This window comes from Rhinolophus hipposideros (assembly GCF_964194185.1).
Source record: "Rhinolophus hipposideros genome assembly, chromosome: 3".
Taxonomy (NCBI): domain Eukaryota; kingdom Metazoa; phylum Chordata; class Mammalia; order Chiroptera; family Rhinolophidae; genus Rhinolophus; species Rhinolophus hipposideros.
The window spans coordinates 53,625,285-53,645,050 of NC_138049.1; the positions used below are offsets into that span (position 1 = coordinate 53,625,285).

A 19,766-nucleotide genomic window follows, 5' to 3' on the forward strand; every position below is an offset into this window, starting at 1 on the left:
TCTGTAACACAATTACATAAAAATTATATGATTACTTGGATAAAATGAGTGTGCCACTACTAGTAAAGCATCATTAAAAACAAAAAGAAAACTTATTTCTTTGAATAATATTTAAGACTTACGGTGTTTTTAAAAGTGAATGAATTAAGTGTTATTTTAGGTAGTTAAACATATTTAAGTAGTTATAAACAAAGATTGATGAAAGAAAACTGTAGAACAAAACTCAAATAATTGAATCTTAAACCTTAGCATAATGTATGTTGTCAGATGTGAGCATTATTATTATAATAATACTGCCGTCCATTTATACCAAGACTTACAGTTTTTAAGTGTTTTATAAACACTATCACATTGAATGCTCTCAGTAAATCCCAATTTAAGATAAGGAATTTGGGGTTTAGGGAGGTTAATTTACTCTCAGAAGGTCACATAGCTTGTAAATGGCAGAGCTGAAAACCCACCTGTTGTATCAGTTCCCGGATCCAGTGTCCTGTGGACCACCTCACACCATGCCATCCCACCCTCACGACCTGTAACATTTCTAAGGGGATAAATTACTACTACATTCTTTGGATTCCCCTTTAATTCAAACACTGGAAACAGACAAATAGGGACCCTCAAAGGAAGTAATAGCTTTCAATGAGACCTCAGTTAGTTATGGGTACTTTTTAAGTGCAGAAACTATTATCAATTTGATATTTTATAAAAATTCATAAATCAAATATAAACTCCTTTGAAGATCGCAAAATATTGCCTTTATCAAATTTAATGAAAAAACATTATGTATGAAGAGCATATGTTAAATTAAAAAATCTATGTAGATATTCTAAAGAGTGTTTTCCTATAATAAAAGTCATTGTCCCTCTTTTTCAATTTAAGTTTTAACCTTGGCCTATCACCCTTCTTTATCTGAAAGAAATAAGTTTTTACTCTTGTTCAGCTCAGTATAACCTCCTCAAAGATATCTACCTCCTCTGACCCATTCTTATTATTTCTACTTCTCCCTCTTGTACTTGTCCAGTTGTCATTTTACATTTATTCACAGTCAATTTTGATGAAGGTCTGGCTCCCCAACTGCTATGAAGCTTTGTGAGAGGAGGGAGTCATGTCCGTTTTTGTTCACCATTGTATACCCAACAATAATATATGCTGAATAAATATTTGGCAAAGAAATGACTCAGCACACTAAGACATTGTTCATTATGGTTATTAAAATACTTTTATTTTTATTAAAGTGTGTAGTTTTATGCAAAGAAATTATGAAACCTTAAATTTAGAGATTGCCCTATGCACTGAGAAAAGGCAGTGCTGAGTTAAATTTTTTAGTAAGGTCACTGTCTTTAATCTACATTACCAGTCTGATGGTCCTCTTGTTAGACTTAGAAGGATCACTCTGCTGCAGAGCATTTTTTCCAACCTGAATGTACTCAGCTGTTAGCAGACTCATCTGATACCGATACTGTTGGCAGTGAGCAAAATCCCAGTCCTCGTGAAGCAGGAGATCAAAGCCATAAATTGAGTAATTCAAGCAGAATTGGCACGGTTTGGAGAGCAGTGGAGTCACATCTTACACAGAGTTTAGATTCTAAAGTAAGTAAATGCGACAAAAAGCCCCAATGATCGAATTTACCTGAAAATAACTCCAAAAGTACAGTAAGCATGGTTGTGAGTAGTCGGCCCTGTTCAGATATGCTGCTTTTCAGTGAGTTAACACCACTAGTTTTTCTTCCAGCAATGGAGCAGATCATTGTTTCTTTAGTTTAGCACCAAATGAAGTAGTTGGCTTGCATTTAGAAGTCATGCTTTATTAAAAAAAAAAGGGGGGGGGGAGGGGATCGGATCTTAGAGTCACACATCACAGAAAGATGTCACACTTTCAGAGGTACTTGGGAACTGAGACACAGAAATACCCAACTTACATTGTTGCCAATCAACCAATTTCTCTCTCTCTCTCTCTCTCTCTCTCTCTCTCTCTCTCTCTCTCTCTCTCCTTCTCTGTCTCTCTCTCTCTCTCTCTCTCTCTCTCTCTCCTTGTCTGAAGGGGGTATTATGTATATAATCAAATTTGGACAAGATTTAACTGAGAGAAGTGGATTACTTAAATAATACTATTAATTAGTACTTTCAACCAAATTCTTACTTTCCATTTAATTTTATTTTAATTGAAATTTTCATATCATTTGTAAGTCTAAACGTCTTTCCTGTGTATCTAAAACCTGGAGAACCAATTCAGTTTGTAGTATGAAAATAGCTAGTCAATTTTATTCTCGTAAAAGATCAGAAGTTGTATATTATGAACAGTAGAAAGAAATCTAAATATGAATACATTTTTAGACTATGAAACAGATTTAAAGCTGATTTCTTCTCCCTCCACCTCCACCTATCTGGATTATCGCCCTCTCTTTAAGTGTATTTTGCATGCTTGACAGAAAGCTCCTGCTCACTGAGTGTTCCCAACTTCTCTGCTATTAATAGCATCATCATTCTCATCCCTGAGGCTTAAACCTTAGAGCCCTCCTTATCTGATTTTATGGATCTGCTCATAATGTTTTCTCTGCCTGAAATGCAGAGAATCTCTCCCTCTCTCCTCTCCTACAAATTGTTCTAAGCCTAGAACAAACACTGCCTCTTTGGGGAAACTTTCCAACACATCCAATTCACTTCAGTGCTCTTCTCTGAGTAGCAGTATTTTATTCTACGCTTAAAATAATTACTTATATAAATTGTTTTCTCTGATATTATTTTGATTTCCTTGAAAGAAAAGACCATGATTCAGATTTCTGAATCATCTTCTTCCTTATCCGCTGTTCCATTTTTCTTAAGCTGTTTGGCAAGGCTGGGGTAGGTGGACAGTTGCTCATGGAGATTTGGATGGAGCCCAGATGTTGGACTGAGATGGGTCAGTCATGAGGTGACAATGCTTCAGTCCTGAAATTCACCCAAAGTAAAACAGAATAGCACCATCATTGTAACTTGTCTTTCTTCCTTGGCAGATGACCTAAGGGAAAATAGGAAAGAGCTGAAATGACATATAAAAAGAAAGCGAAGATGACACATGGGGCAAAACATCATTAACTGCTAATGTGTCAGCATACACTTCTTACATGAAACAGTCCAAAAGGGTGAAGACAATGTTCAAAATAGTGTAGAATAACTGTGATATGTTTGACTATTGCCAAACAAAATAAGATAAGATAAAAGACATAATTTACAAATATTTCCAGTTCAGTTAAACAGAATGAGGCAAATATTCATTTAAGATCGTTTTTTCAGTGTACTATAGTAAATCATTTGAAAGTCTTTTTACACAACATTTTTCATTCTCTTGGGCTCACCATTTTCCCCTCCTACTGTAGGGCCTTTGTTCTCATATGTTTTCTTCTGAAAGGTTTATAATTTTAGGTTTTATATTTAGATGTAGAATACATTTTGACTGAATTTTTGTGTATAGTGCAGGGATTGAAGTTCTTTTAGTTAGTTGGCTGGTTCGTTGGTTGATTGGTTGGTTCGTTGGTTGGTTGGTTGGTTGGTTGGTTGTTGGTTGGTTGGTTGGTTGGTTGGTTGGTTGGTTGGTTGGTTTGCACATGAATACCCAATAATTCTACTACCATTCCTGGAAAAGACTATTCTTTCTCTGTTGCTTTGCCTTTGAACCTTTGTCTAAAATCAGTTATCCACATATGTATGGGTCTATTTCTGGACTCTATTTTAATACACTTTTTTGATTAGTGCAGTTTTATATTAAGTCCTGAAATCAGTAACACTAGCTCTTCAACTTTATTCTCCTTTTTCAGGGCAATTCTTGGTCTTTTGCATTTCCATATGAATTAGAATTGTGCCATTGTGATTTATAATAAGGAATATGTGTTTGGTCTTTAAATATATGTTTGGTCGTGGTAACTGTTTCTCGCACAGAGCTCCTAAAACCCTTGGAATTTCGTACGTGATGAAATCAGTTAAAGTGTCTTTATGTTAATGAGGTGACTTTTGGAAAGCACCAGAGGAAGGGGGCTCTGACCACATGGTTAGAATGTGGAACTTTCCCATCCCACCCTCCAACCCCTGGGGGAGGACAAAAGGGCTGAAGATTGAGTTAATCACTAATGGCCAGTAATTTAATTAATCATGCCTATGTAATGAAACCTCCATAAAAAAAAAAAACAAAATGATAGGGTTTGGAGAGTTTTTGGGTTGGTGTACCCATGGAGTTTAGGAGAGTGTCCAGCTCAGAGAGAGTGTGGAAGCTCCAAGCCCTTTCCCCGTACCCTGCCCTAAGCATCTTTTCCATCTTCCCATTCCTGAGTTATATCCTTTTATAATAAACCAGTAATCTAGTGAGTAAAATGTTTCTCTGAGTTCTGTGAGCTACTCTAGCAAATTAATATAACCCAAGACAGGGATCAGTGGAACCTCCAAAATATAGCCTCTCAGTCAGAAACACAGGTGATATCCTGGATTTGCAATTGGCATCTGAAGTGATGAAATGGGGAAGAGGGGCAGTCTTGTAAAACTGAACACTTAATCTATGGGATCTGATGCTGTCTCTGGGTAGCTAGAGTCAAAATTGAGTTGAACTGTGGGACACCTAGCTAGTGTCTGAGACTTGTTTGTTGATGTGGAATCCCCCCCCCACACACACACACACAAACAAATATACATTGCAATTAGTGATCAGAATCCTTTAAAAAATCAACTTGCCAATATTTGCCAAAGGGAAAAAAAATGCTGTGGTTTTGACTGAGATTGTATTAAATACATAGATCAATTTTGAGAGAATTAGGATATATTTCTCCATGAGTTAGGTCTTCAATTTTTCTTAGCAGTATTTTTTACTTTTCAGTGTACGGGTCTTTTACATCAGATTTATCTGTAAGCACTTCTTATATTTTATGCCATTATAAATTTATTTTTCAGTTCTGAATTTTGGTTGCTAATATGCAGAAATGTAATAGATTTTTGAATATTAATCATGTATTCTAAAACCTTGCTAAAGTCACTTATTCTAGTTGTGTTATAGATTTCATTGGATTATCTACATTGATCATATCATCTACAAATAAAAAGTTTTACTTCTTCCTTTTCAATCTGTCTTTTTTTTTTTTCCTTCCAGCCCATTTGAACTGTCTGGGACCTCTGGTGCAATGTTGAATCAAAATACTAAGAACAGAAATCCCTGTCTTGTTCCTGATCTTAGGGGGAAAACATTCAGTCTGTTACTGAAATGTGTACATTGTAGGTTTCTCAAAGATGCCATTTACTAATTTAATAAAGTACCCTTCTTAGTTTGCTGAGAGTTTTTGTTAGGGATGGATGTTAGATTTTGTCAAAAAAATTTTTGCCATCCATTGAAATGATTGTGTGTTTTTCTTCTTAAGTTTATTAATAAAGTGAATTATATTGATTTTCAAATATTAAATCAATTCTTCATTCACTCACTCACTGCACTGATGTAGTTTGACACTCTGTTGTTAGGTGTATACAAATTTAGAATTGTTATGTCTTCTTGGAGAATGGACCCATTTATCATTGTGGAATTCCCTTCTTTATCCCTGATGATTTTCCTTGCTTTGAATTCTACTCTGCCTGAAATCCATATAGCCACTCTTGCTTTCTTTTGATTAGTGCTAGTATGGTATATTTTTCTCCATCCATTTATTTAATCTGTATGTGTCTTTATATTTAAAGTCATTTTCTTGTAGACAACATGTAATTGGATCATGTTTTTTGATCCACTCTGACATTCTCTGTCTTTAAATCGCTTCACTCAGACTATTGACATTCACAGTGATTATTGATATACCGTTGACCCTTGAACAACACAGATTTGACCTATACGGGTCCACTTATATGTGAATTTTTTTCAATAAATATGCAGTCAGCCCTCCATATCCCTGGGTTTCACATTCACAGATTCAACCAATTGTGGACTGAAAACAGCATTTTGTTAAGAAGAATAGGGTGCTCTGGCATATTTCAAAATGGTTCATTTCCCCTCCCCTTGCAAGAAGTCCAAGGGGATTTCTCTCCGATATTTACTGTGGGAATCTGGTCAAGCTCCTGAAGATAAATCCCACAATATTGTGGGGGACCTCCTGTTGCTAGGTCCCCTGGAGTTTTAGCTCCCAGAGTTGTTCGCAATGCATCAGTTGCAGTTCAGGCTTTCTCACACCGGCACTGGTTCCCGAGGTGGTTTCTGCCTGTGAGTCTCTGCTCCTCAGTGGTAACTCTCTGAGTTTGTCTGTGTTTCCAGTCTTGGAGGCAGCAGTGTGCCCTGTATCCTCCCCTAATATGGATCCAAGAAGAGTTGTTGATTTTTCAATCTCTGTTTAGCGTTTTACTTGTTAGGACGGAGTCGTGGCTTCCAAGCTCCTTACATGTGGAACTGGAAACCCTCGATTTTGAACAATTTTATTTTAATCTAACTTATTTTAAGTTAATAATCCTGATCTTCATCCTTTTCTTACTTCACCAATCCTATCCTCAACCTCTTTAACCCCCAGTGCTGCCTTATTTCTTCTACTCACATATAGATCTCAAATATTACTTTTTCCAAAGAGCTTTCCCTGACCCTCTAAAATTCCCCAAACTGAATGTCGCTTCGGCAGTCGGTAGTCATCGTATCATAACATTCATTACTCTTTGTAGAACTTGTTTGTCCCTGATGCTCTCTGTTTCTGGTTCAGTGCTGTGGACCCAGTGTCAAGCATAGTGTTTGACGCCTAGTAGGACCTCTATTATTTTTGTTAACTATATAAATAAGAAGAGCATTCATGAATTTCAGATGTATTATACAATACCAGCGTTTGTTTTTATGTTAATAATTGTATTGAACAAAGCAAAATTCTAAAGGATATGGCTATCTTATGGTTTTCCTAAACTGTGTTGTAAATGTCACTAGTTAAAGCTAAGAAGTACGTTAATTATTATACTTCTGATCCATCATATTAATGTATATATCTGTGTGATTTTTTTTTTCCAGGATGCGGAAGAATACACAGATTTGCCTGTAAGGCACAATGAAGATCATATGAATAGTGAGCTGGCAAAATGTCTTCCCTTTGAATCAAATCCTCACTCCTTTGACAGCCCTCACACCAAAGCACACCTCCTACTACAGGCACATCTCAGCCGAGCCATGCTGCCGTGCCCAGATTATGACACTGATACCAAAACAGTCTTGGACCAAGCCCTCAGAGTATGTCAGGTATGAAAGTCATTTCTAATACCTACGTTTTCTCCCATTACTTCTGGGGTTTTTTTTCTTCCTGTTTTAAAATAAAACATAGTTGCATTTAAACATTTTTATTGTAGCATTGTTGAGAAAAACCTGGTGAATCAAATCAAGAATTTTAAAAGAAAAGGCAAATCTAAATGCAATAAGGTGACAATTTCAGTCATTCATTCGGTCAAAATTTATTGAAGGTAAACTAAGCACCAGATGCTTTTCTAGGCACTGAGCATACAACATTGAGTAAGACAGAAGAATATCTGCTGTGATGGGTTTCAGTCATTTTTTTGATGTGGTGGTCAGGGACTATCTTGCTTATCAGGTGACATTTAAGAAACAATCAAAGGAAGACAGTGAGCCATAGGGTTATCTGGGGGCATATGTTTCAAATACTAAAAAAAGAGCTAATGCCAATACTCTGATGTAGGTTCTTACTTGGTATATTCAAGGAAATTAGGAAGGCTGTTGTAAAAAATATGGAAAGATATGGTTAGAAATGAGGTCAGAGAGGGGTGGGAGTGGAGATTATAGAGAAAATGGGATCAGGTCACATACGGAGTTTGTAAACCATGGTTAAGAATTTTGGATTTTACTCTGAGAGGGAAGCTGCTACAACAGTGGTTCACTAATGGTTATGTTCGTTGTATCTGTGAGTATTTACCATATTAATTAAAGTAGAAATTCACAAATATTCATTACTTCACTTAAAAATACAATAATAAACCCATTAAATGTTTAAAAATAACGTGATTTTTATGAAAAATAACTGTTTTCCAAAACAATTTAAAAAATGAAAAGTGTAGCATTGTTTTATATTTTTGAAAGACTTTAATATCTTTAATAGAAGATTAACATAGCTAGATTCACATATCACCTTTTGCAGTGTCTGTTACAATATGATATTTTAGTTGAAATATATGAAGAAAATCCAGCCTCACAGAAATATGTACTGTAGTAAGAGAAGAGTATTTTTATAGCCTTTTCTGATAATTGTAGATATTCTTTGATACTATAAGAAACCTTGACGTGATATTTCTTAAAGGTTAGTTGCAATGTGGAATCTGAAACCATGTCAATTAACCTAACGCTAGCAAGAAATGATGGTGGCTGGACCAGGTTGGTATGGGTGAGATTGGTGAGAATTGGTTGGATCCTGTACATATATTTTTTTAAAGAGAACAACCAGATTCTGCTAATGTATTAGACAAGCATTTTTAGGGAAAGTGAGGAACCGAAGATGATTACAAAGCTTTTCTCCAGAGCAACTGGAAGGCTGGAGCTGCCTTTCCTGGGAAATGATTGTGAGAGGAGCAGGGAAGGAGAAGTACACCTAAGTGACTTGAGATTTTAAGACATTTTGATTTTCTGCATTATAACCTTTTTTGGTACATTTCTATAAAAAAAGAAAAACATTTTTTTAAATTTTCAAAAGACTTAAGGTGTTTTTAAAAGTAGAACAAATGAGTCTGAAGATTTGTGTATGAGGATGTACATTAGGGAATCATTTGCAAAATTAAAAACTTGAAAATAACCTAAGTACCTTTCAGATTATAGAACTCTGCAAAATATTAAAATTCCATTTATGAATTCTACATCTGTGTAGAATATCCATATCTAGATATCTATGTGCCTAGAGAGAAGATCCAGAATAGTATCCACCAAAAGATTAGCAGTAGCCATCTCTGTGTAGCAGGATTTGGGGTCATTTTTTACTTCTTTGTGCTTCTCTAAAATGGTTGAATGTTTTAAAATGAGCTTCTAACAATTTTGTTATCAGAAAAAAATTATTTTATTGTTTTAAACAATAAGGATGTTTCCTAAAATAGAGTAAGTACAAACTTATCAGGAATTAGAAGGGAAGTAAGGCTATAATGAACACACAAATTTTTTCTTTATACCTTTTTTGTAACTAACGCATGGTTTACCTCTCTAGGAAGGTGATTTGCCACTCTTTATTAGTCACACTTTCTAAACGGGTTAAAGTTCCTAACGTTTTTGCTAGGGCCCTGGATCCTCATTTGTGTTTCCCATAACTGCTTTTTTTCCCCCTTAAACACTGACCTGTTAATGAACCCAGGGGTCAGAAAGGGTTGGAGAAAAGTTGCAGGAGGAATTAAATTTTTATACTTGTAGATAATACTTACAGATTTCTATATGTATATCATATAAAAATTATTTGATCAATTCATTGGCACTTTTTGTCAATAATGATTCGAAGGCTATATAATAATATAAATTAGCAATTTCTAAAGGAGTCTATTTCTAAATTTGCTATAATGGAAAAGGTACTTTTAGCCTCGATTAGATATTTTATGTACAGATTCTTGGGATGATATTTATGTTGAATTGAATATTTTTGGATCCTTCTAAATAACATCTAAAGAGAAATAGTTTTCTCTTTAATTATAAAAGTAATACACTTCATTGTAGAAAATTTGGAAAAACGACATATTAAAATTAAAATCATTTCTAATAATTGTATCTTCACCCCATGAATATGAGCCTCTTTTCTTTTTGTTAATGAATTTTTTAAAATTTTAATTAAAAAATCTTTATTTTGAAATAATTTTAGACATATAATAAGTTTGTAAAAATAGTACAACAAAATTTCAATATATCCTTCACCCAGCTTCCCCTAATGTTAATGTCTTGCCTCGGTACTAATCTAGTCCTGTTAACTAATCTACATAACTCATTAAAATTTTATCAATTTGAATTTTATCTTACTGATGCCCTTTTTCTGGACCAGAATCCAATCCATTGCATTTAGTTGTTAAGTCTCTTTAACCTCCTTGACTTTCATGACCTTGGCACTTTTAAAGAGTACTGGCCAGTTATTTTATAGAGTTGTTCCTCAGTTTGGGTTTGCCTAATGTTTCTTCATAATTACATTGAAGTTATATATTATTGGCAAGAATGCCACAGATGTGATATTTTGCCCTCTCAGTGTATCATCAGAAGGTTTGTGACATGGATGTCTCATTACTGGTGAGACTAGCTTTGTACACTGAGGTGGTATCTGCCAGTCTTCTTCACTGTAATGTTCTTTTTTTCCTTTTGTGATTAATAGGTATCTTGTGGGGTGGTACTTTGAGATTGATATTATGCAAATATCCTGTTTCTCATCATACTTTTTTACATTATTTTCGGTACCCATTGATGATTTTTGCCTAAAATAGTTATTACTATCGTGATTTTTCTATTTCCATCATTCCCATAATTGACTGTAGAAAGAACTTTCCCTTCTATATTTATTTACTTTTTTCACTTATTTATTTATAGAAGGATAGACTCACAGTTCGTTTTATTCTACTGGGTAAAATCCATTACTACCCTCAGTTTGGTACTCATACTGTCTCTGAGTCAACCGCTGGACCTCTCATTGGCTCCTGCATCCTTTGGACATCCCTGTCATTTTTGTGAGCACCGCCTTGCCTTCTAGCATCTTGTGCTTTTTTCCTGCCCCAGCCCTGGAATCAGCCATTTTTCCAAAGAGTCTTGGTTCTTTTTATCAGAGAATGGCATCAGAGACTGAAAGCTGAGCACTTGTTGACTCCTTCTCTCCCTGGGTGTCTTTGCTTCTAGACCGTCTCAGCGAACAAGATTAGGAAATAGAACTATGTATACAGAGACCTCTATGTCTATTTGTAAATCTGTGTGTGTGTGTGTGTGTGTGTGTGTGTGTGTGTGTGTTTGGGTGTGTGTAAAACGTTTATATTCATAAATCCATGAGTTCATTCTAATACCTCCAATTCTAATCCAATACCAAACGGTTCATTTCAGTCTTCCTCCTTTTTAGATTTATAGCTCTTTTCTCTACCTCTGAGAAATCTGACTTTCATTAAGCAAAACATATTTTCTTAGTTCCTCAATTCTAGCATACTCCTGATGCAGTTTTAGAATTACTAACCCTTCTTCCTGCAAAAAACAAATTTACTAATTAGAGTACAATAGTTGTTTTAGTTCTTTTTCCCCTTTGGAGGCTCAAAGCCTCTTTTTCTTTGTACATTTACACACATACACAATTGCCCTCTCACTTTTTTCTTTTGCCAATTTTTCATCATGTTATTTATAATCTTTTTAACTTAATTCATACCATTAAGTATTCTTCTCAAGGATAGTGGCTTCACTATATGCCTTTATGTGAAGGTTATAGTTTATTTAATGAGCCTCCTATTGTCAGACTTTGTAAGTGCAAGTTTCCTTTGTTATAAATTGTAAGAATTAGTTACAGTCATCTTAAATTTTGACTTGGCTTTTCAGAAGCCACCTAGAAACTTAGTTGTACAGAGATAGCAACCAGCTTCATATCCTAAACCCTCCTATTTCTGCAATTTTTTTTTGTAAGACTATGATAAAAGTAAACAAGCAGGAAGAAGAAAGAATATCAGGGCTGCCTATGGAAAATTTGGGGAGAAAAGTAAGAGGGGATAAAATTTTCCATGACCGATTGACAGTTTTAATTATTGTACCGTAGTTTTCTCATTTTATATGTGGATACTGTTGGCCTTGGAAAGCATCGTTTCAAGCAGTTTTCTCAGCTGCAGCCCTGCTGGCTGATTGAAAATTATACTACTGCCCTCATGGGACTTTGGCATGTTCTCGTGTTCTGTGCATGAGACTCAGAACCACCAGCTTTACTATCAATTCAGCTGTGCTCCTATTTTAGCATAAGGCCTTAGGCAAGTCACTTAACCCCTGGTGTCTGTGTAAAAATAACACCTTATAAAGTAAACAACAATTTGAGGACTTAAGGAACTATGTCTATCTTAGTATCTTCATTCTTAGTAGTTCTGTTATTTCCTTGCTTTCTCATAGTCATTTAACCCTGAAGTCTTTCTTTTTCTCTTCATGTTATAGAAATACAGCTTTTACATGAGCCATCATTTAGATTAGGAAAATTCTGTAGTTGTAAGTACCCATGTCGTAGGGAATCTTTCACAAAAGCAAAACGTAGTTGTTGTAGTAATTTATCTGGCTTGAAGTCAGAATATATTATACAATGCGACCCGCCTTCTCTTATTTGAAGTTATATGTCAAGGTCATTTGTGTCAATTTTGGGTTTAAAGTGTTTTTGTCGTGATTCCTTTTAATATTTTACTGTTACTAGCATTTCCATTCCACCCAATGAAAATAAGAATAAAAATTTTTGTACATATCTCAATTTTTTAAATCTGCTTAAAACATTCTAATTTGTAAAGTGAACAATTATAGAATTGATTATTATTGTCATTCACCTTGAGATCATCTTCTTAATCATGTTAACTCGAAACTGTATTAGTAAAACGTAATAAATGATGTGACATATTTTCTGTGCCAGATACACCAAAGAAAAACTTCATGTTAGCTTTTAGGAAACTGCAAATGAGAAGTATCAAAAATTAAAATGACTTGCCTCCATTTTCCAAATCGATAGCAAAGCCAGGACTGACCATAAATGTCTGTTGTTTTGATTAGCTCTCTGCTTCGCACTAATCAAAGAACAAAGAAATTTTGAAGAGAAGTTAAATAACTTTGTTAAAGGTGATTTGTTGAGGTAGTCCATGCTAAAACCAAATGGAGATACCAGGATTTTAAATCCTGCTCTAATATCTCTGATCTTTTCTAAGAAGTGCCGTAAGTCTTTACATTAAAACCATCTTCATTTAAATGAAAACTATGTAAACGCAGTACTAACCCTAATAGCATAAGGGTTCCCTTGTCCCATAAAAATGGATTGAAAAGTCATACTGTGCTCTAGTCAGAATCTGTTTTAAAATGTGAGAACTTCACAGGAATTTCCACTTTTTTAAACCAAGAATTCCCACTAGACAATGAATAGTACTTTTTAATTCCTCCTTTTCAATATATACTCAAATCACCTTCCTTCAATTACTCCAGTTCCCTTTTCAGCAGCCTGCCTATAATTACTTTAACCAATTTCTAAGAGGATTTGTTAATATGATTGATATTTGTAACTGCTTTATTGTATCACTCTAGAGGGTCCAGTTTATATGCTGTTTGCTTTTTTTGTGTCAACTGCTTATGATCCTTCTCAAGACTTTTATATTGTGCTAGATAGAGCAATGAATTAACCACTTACTTCCCACATTCTTTCCTAAAACTATGACAACTGCAAATAATGGGGGAAAGATCAGATTGGTGATACATTCATAGGGGGAAGGAGAATCTCACCACAATTATAAGATTACCCTATAATAGAGTATATGCACACTAGAGCAACCTGTGCATAGGTTTTTAAATACACATAAACATATTTTATGATCGTCTTTCATTTTTGAAGGTTTTCCTTCTCTACTTAGGTTAGGTTCTTTGCTTCTTGCACTGATTAATCACCACCACCACTAATGGGGCTCCCCTACAGGTAGCCTTTGTCCATCCCACGGGTTCTTTTTGAAACACTTCAAACTTCTAGTAGCAACAGGCAGTCTCAAAGATTCTTTGCTCCAAGATACGGAGCTACCAACTCCCCAGAAGATAGCAGTCATCTCCTCTTTACTATTGAGGAAGCATGTCAAGTTCTGTATTCTGCGTACCAATTTATATAGATTGAATTCATGTTCCATTGCCCAAATGGAAGTAGGCAAAGGTAAACCAGGCAGGGGACCTGCCTTGATGATAATCTATGTGATTCAATACCTGAGAAGAAGACATTTAAGGAGCTATGTTCTGGTAGGTAAGTTTCCATTGTGTTGTAAATTCTTGCATCTAACTTTAATATAGAACCTGTCCTTTTATGTTATTTTCCTTAATGCCAAAGTATCTTTGAACTGCTAAGTTTCCAGTCTTTCTTCTCTTTCACACATGAGATAATGAGTAGGTCAGCTACTACTCAACTTAGTGTGAGTATGTTCCAATAGGTTTGATCAACTGTCATAAAAGGTGATAGTCAAAAATAACTTTAATAAGCTGTATAAATAGAGAAAAGGGGGAAAATGTATGAATTAGATTTGTATACTTTCCTCCTCCATTTGAGAATCTTCTTAAATTTGCAAAAGCAAACTACTCAAAGTTTATTGGTGGGGTTGTTGTTTCACCTAAACTTCAAAACCATTTGACCTCATCTCTGTCACAATTTCTGATGAATTTAATTAAAGTGTATTACATTTCAAATAAACAGTATTTTTTCTATAACCCACAGCTACTCTGAAAACCTGTTGCATCTTCAGTCTATTTTTGAAAGCATTTTAATTGATAAGATATGTATGTGTAGACATATGAGGATCTGAGAATCGGAAAGTATACATAAGGGAAGCAAAAGAAGATACAAAGATACAAATTTTTTCATAGACCTAATTCTTTTAACTAAGAAATACTATGACAATAGCTGGGTCTATATTTCCATGAACAAATGATTCCCATTTGTAGTAGATTAAAAAGCATAGAAATATTTGATAATGGCAGGAGACAGAACTGCCATGGAGCAGAGCTAACGTAACCTTTGTGGAGTGTTTACCTATGGGTACACTCAGCACAGGCTCCGTGGGTTGTCAATGTATCAAAGAATGTCAGTGTCAACTAAATGAACAAGTTTTAGAATCATAGAGTCAAATACAGTTAGCAGTGAAAATAGTCCAGGTATTGCAAGTTTAACAGAGGAAGTACTTGGTCAAAGCCTTAATTCAATACTTGTAAGAAATGTTTTGATATAGCAAGTGGTAGATAAAATCTCCTGTATCGTCTTAGTAGAATCCTTTTACATTTTTAAATGCTTATAGTTAAGACCAAATGAAAAGATTACCTTTAAGTGGAAAATACAGTCCAATAGGCTTCAGAAAGCTTCTTCAAATTATTTTAAGAAAGAAGATGGATGGATTATAAGTAAGTAGTTTTTAGACTTGCAAAATTGGATTATACATATTTAGCAGTCCACAGTTTGAAGAGTTAATTGCTGCACCTCACGTCTTAAAGGATCCTACAACGAAAATTACACTGTTAAGTTTTTGAATCTGTTTTATAGTTATGTTTCAGGGAATATTAATACTATTAGCATACATTTGGAAGATTTTTTTGTATCATCCAAGATATGCTGGAACCATATCAATACCTATTTATAATGTCACTGACTGGTAAGATGACAGACAATTCTTGGCACATAGATCTCAGTATATCATAGGTGAATGGGAGAAATAAATATTTCACTTTTTCCCTTCTAGTTCTTTCTCAGGAGAGGATTGAGAAGGAAAATGTATTGTGTGTGGATTCTCACAATGTTTTTAAGATTATCTGCCAAGTCTGAATGGTCTACCAACAAATAGAGTCTGTTGTAAACATTCGTGTGACCTTATCAAATTCATAGAGGCGGGGAAGTCTAATTCAGGCTGCTTTCCTGGTGAGACTGCCAGGAGCTCGTCTCTTACCGTAGGAGCCAGATGAGGTCTTATTAATGGATGACTATTTAAAAACAAATAATTCTAAATGAACTTAACCCTGAGTGATTAGTCTTCCAAATTCGAAGATCCACACTGCGATACAGAGTCATCATCGGTATCAAAACTACATTTTAATTCCACAGCGGAACACCCAAAACACCAACTAAAAACACGGTTCCCCACTCCAGAAGCAACAGAGCCGATGCATTTAGCATTTCCAAAACTAACACAAATGTGTGGATTTTGAGGTGTTAAACACCTTTGCTTACTCTTGTGTATTTGCAGGCAATCTCCCTTCAAGAACTATAATATAATTTACAAGGCTATTTCCCCCTAGGTGACTCTACCTGTAAGCTTTTGTATGACAATTTGGTGATGGTTTATTGATGCTATGATGCTATTATGAAGGATCCTTCTACCCCCAGCTCCTCTCCTCATACCCACATAACAACCCTTTTCCCGGTTGGGGCTGTAGGAAATGAGTAATGCTTAACCCATTTGTGTGATCAATTCACTTAAGCAGCTACTGTGAAATGTTAATCACAACTTTAATTTGTACTGCATTAGCATTTTGATTAACTTGTAGGCTTGCTAGCGCACTTGAAGCGCTTTTACTCATAGTTACAGCTCGGAAATGACTTTTTGATTAATTAAGTTTGTTAGACAGCAGCTGAGCTTCCTGAATGCTAACCTTGTGGGGGTAAAAGTTCAGGAGAAAGTTACTGTGAACAACTGTTGCTATTGAAAAAGATTCTTATAAACCGTACTTTAGCATTTTAATTATTGACAAAATATTGTATCATTACTTACAACTGACCTAAACCTTTAAAGGAGTGTGTCTTTCTGTCAAGAAAGCTTTTTTTCAGGCTTTCCCATCATTGTAAAACTTCTGGGAGCTCTTGAACTAAATAGTGCATTTCCTAGCAGATGTCTAACAACTACTGTTTTGACTAGCTGCCTAGGATGAATTTCATAGTTTATATTTTAGAATACTTTTAGATTTACAGAAAAGTTGCAAAGATAGAACAGAGAATTCCTGTATATAGTACGTTTGTCACAATTAATGAACCGTATTGACATATTGTTATTAACTAAAGTTTGTACTTAATTCAGAATATTTTTTTTCACTTAAAAGTCCTTTTTCTGTTCTAGTATGTATCTCATTTAAGAAACCACATTATATTTATTTTTTTATTTATTTTTTATTTATTTATTTATTTATTTATTTATTTATTTATTTATTAGTTTCAGGTGTACATGACAAGGTAATACTTAGAGGTTCATCATTTATATCCCTCACACTGTGAACCCCCCTCCCCCCATCCACTATCCCTCCGACCTCACACTGAACCATCACATTATATATATAAAATTATAGTTGGCATTCATTAATGTTTAGCTTCTGGTGTACAATGCCGTGATCAGGTATCCACAGTATCCCTGAGGTGGTCTCCCAAATAGGACGCATGTCCATCGGATACCCAACAAAATCTTTACAACATTATTGAATACCTTCCCCAAATTAATTTTCAAAAAAACCCTGAGGCCATCTTGTGGAAGAAACCACATTATATTTAATTATTATGTCTCTTTAGGCTCCTCTTGGCTGTGAATTTCTCAGACTTGCGTTGTTTTTGATGATCTTTCCATAGTATTTTGCACTCTCATGACACTCCATAAATAACAACTTAGATTTTACAAGTTAATGAACTTTTTTTTTCTAATTTTGGAGTAAGTAAATCTGTCTCTTAAACTCTTGATGGTGTATTTATCTATATGTAATTTAATTTGAACAGAAGTAAGAACATTATCTAGCCATTTCAACCTTTATCATTATCTTATTTTCATTATTTTCACGTGGTTGTTGTAATCCCCACACGGTCACTAGGGTGTCATGAGGATGACTATCAGGAGATGTGAGGAAAAGTTGAAAAGGTTCCTTGAGAAGGAGAAAGAATGAAAGGAGAAAGAAGAGAGGGTCCAAGTCATCAGAATGCCAAGAGGGGTAGAGAGGCTAGAACACCACTTGTACCCCTCCATATGTAGACTTTGCAGCCACAGAGTCTCGAAGACACCGAGGACAAAATTCACAGACTTTTTATTTTGGTGGGGTTTTTTTGTTCTTGTTTTTGTTTTTTTGTTAAAGTATAGTTGTCATATATTAGTTTCAGGTGTACAACATAGTTAACTCAACATCTATATACCTTAGGAAGTGATCACCACAATTCTATAATAGTAACTTTCTGACACCGACCAAGTTATTACAATATTATTGACTATATTCCCCACATTGTACATTGCATCGTCATTCACACTTAAGTTTAGAACACTTTTAATAATTCACCTTAGAGCTACATCTTATCCATCTGATAACATACCTTTTGATGTACATTGAATGTCATAGTTTTTCTTTTAGTCATCTAAGTCAGCAATTCTATTTCCCTGCAATGAAGTTGATTTCATTTGGTGGTCACAGTGCTCAGACTTCCTGTTTTACCCCTGGATTATTTAAATCCAGAATTTAATTGTGTTTGAAAGATATTTAATGGCTGTATATCAAATATTAAGATGTAGATCTAAAAATCAAATTTTTTAGATTTTCAACAATTGTGTTGACAAAATTTTTTCAGAGACGGTAATCAATTAAATATATATATAGTAATATATAGTAATTTTGTCTGGAGCTTTATTTTTTCTGTTATGTAGGGAAAGAAGACAGATGTAAACCTTAAATTTTTCTTGAAACAAGATAGGATATATGTAAATCTTTTGGAGATAGTAGAATATAGTGTAATGAGCACAGATATGAAATTATAATAGAAAACCAAGATCGTGTCTTAACTTTATCATCTTTTACCATTGTGACTGTACAGTCACTGAACTTCTGTGATCCTCAGTTTCTCCATCTGTGAAAAGGGAATAGTACTAATGACTGCCTCATACTTGTTTTTTTATGATTAAATGAGAGCTATTATTTATGGGATAATTTTTATAATCTGTGCACTGCTATCCAAATATTTTCGTCACATCATGTATGCACAGCATCTATATAGTTTCACTTTAACTATATAATTCACTTTCACAGTAATGGAATGAAATTTGACATAAAATACAGAGAGATATGCTGTCAAGCTTGCGTTTTTAGATATAATATAAAGTAGCAGAAAATAAGAAAAAGAAATCTGTAGATTTGGATAAATCTGTCCTTTGCAGAAACACTCACACCAATATGAAAATGTGGTTGAATTTAAATGCTAAGACCAAGCCTACTGTGCTTAGGAAATTCTTGAAACTGATTCAAAATAAGTGTTGAGGACATGAGATCTAGTCAAGTTATAAAGCACAGCTTTGGCTTCAGGATCCTTAGAGCCTAAAAAATTTCCTTCCAGAGAGTGTGCATTTTCTAATCTCTAATTCTTTTTGTGTGTGAGGGTGAGGTGGTGGCGGGGAGGGTGATTATTGTTGTTTTACCTTTGAATAAAGCCAAGTACTTGAGAAGTTCTTGAGTTCTCCATGAATTCCATGTGAAGATGATGGGTATAATATTTGTGCCTCTCTTTGTGTTTTGCCTTTCCTCTCTCCTCATCCATCTCTCTCTTCTTCCTCACTCCTTCCCTCTCTTGCCTCAGTCAGACACAGGCAGACACACACAACCCCATTTCTACATTCGCTCTGAAACTCCTGAGCTGGCCAAATCTTCTTATTTCTCCAGTAATGCCAGTCTGCCTCCTCAGGTCTCTCCAACCTCATCTTTCTTTCTTCTCAGATTCCTGCTGCTTTTATCAATGTTATGTTTTACCGTCAATGTCTGTACGATTCCTTTCTCAACTATGTTCCGAATTCTAGATCTCTTTCCCCACTCACTCAGACACCAGTTTATGGTCTTTAGCTTCATCCCAGCTCTTTCATTCAACACAGTGGCTTCAACATACCCCTTTTTCTACATCATAATTGTATGCATTCCAAACTCTTCCACTCTAATAATTACTATATTCAACCACTTTTGCCACCACCTTCATGGTATCAACCTCTGACTCTGCTCTCTGGCCACAGCATCTTTACCAATTAGCGTAACTGAACATTTCTGTGATTCATTAAACCTGGCATCTCTCACCCTTCTCCTCACCCATCAGCTCAGGCCCCTATGGCTTCACTTGCCTCCCAAA

General features: G+C 35.0%; 1 protein-coding gene across 1 annotated transcript in view; it reads left to right on the forward strand.

Moving 5' to 3' along the window:
* ASCC3 (activating signal cointegrator 1 complex subunit 3) overlaps positions 1–19,766 on the forward strand; it is a 303,631-nt gene that overhangs the window by 269,294 nt on the left and 14,571 nt on the right. The window contains exon 37 of the mRNA XM_081040509.1: positions 6,980–7,204. Coding sequence (XP_080896635.1) covers positions 6,980–7,204 — 225 coding nt within the window. The remainder of the gene's footprint in view (positions 1–6,979; positions 7,205–19,766) is intronic.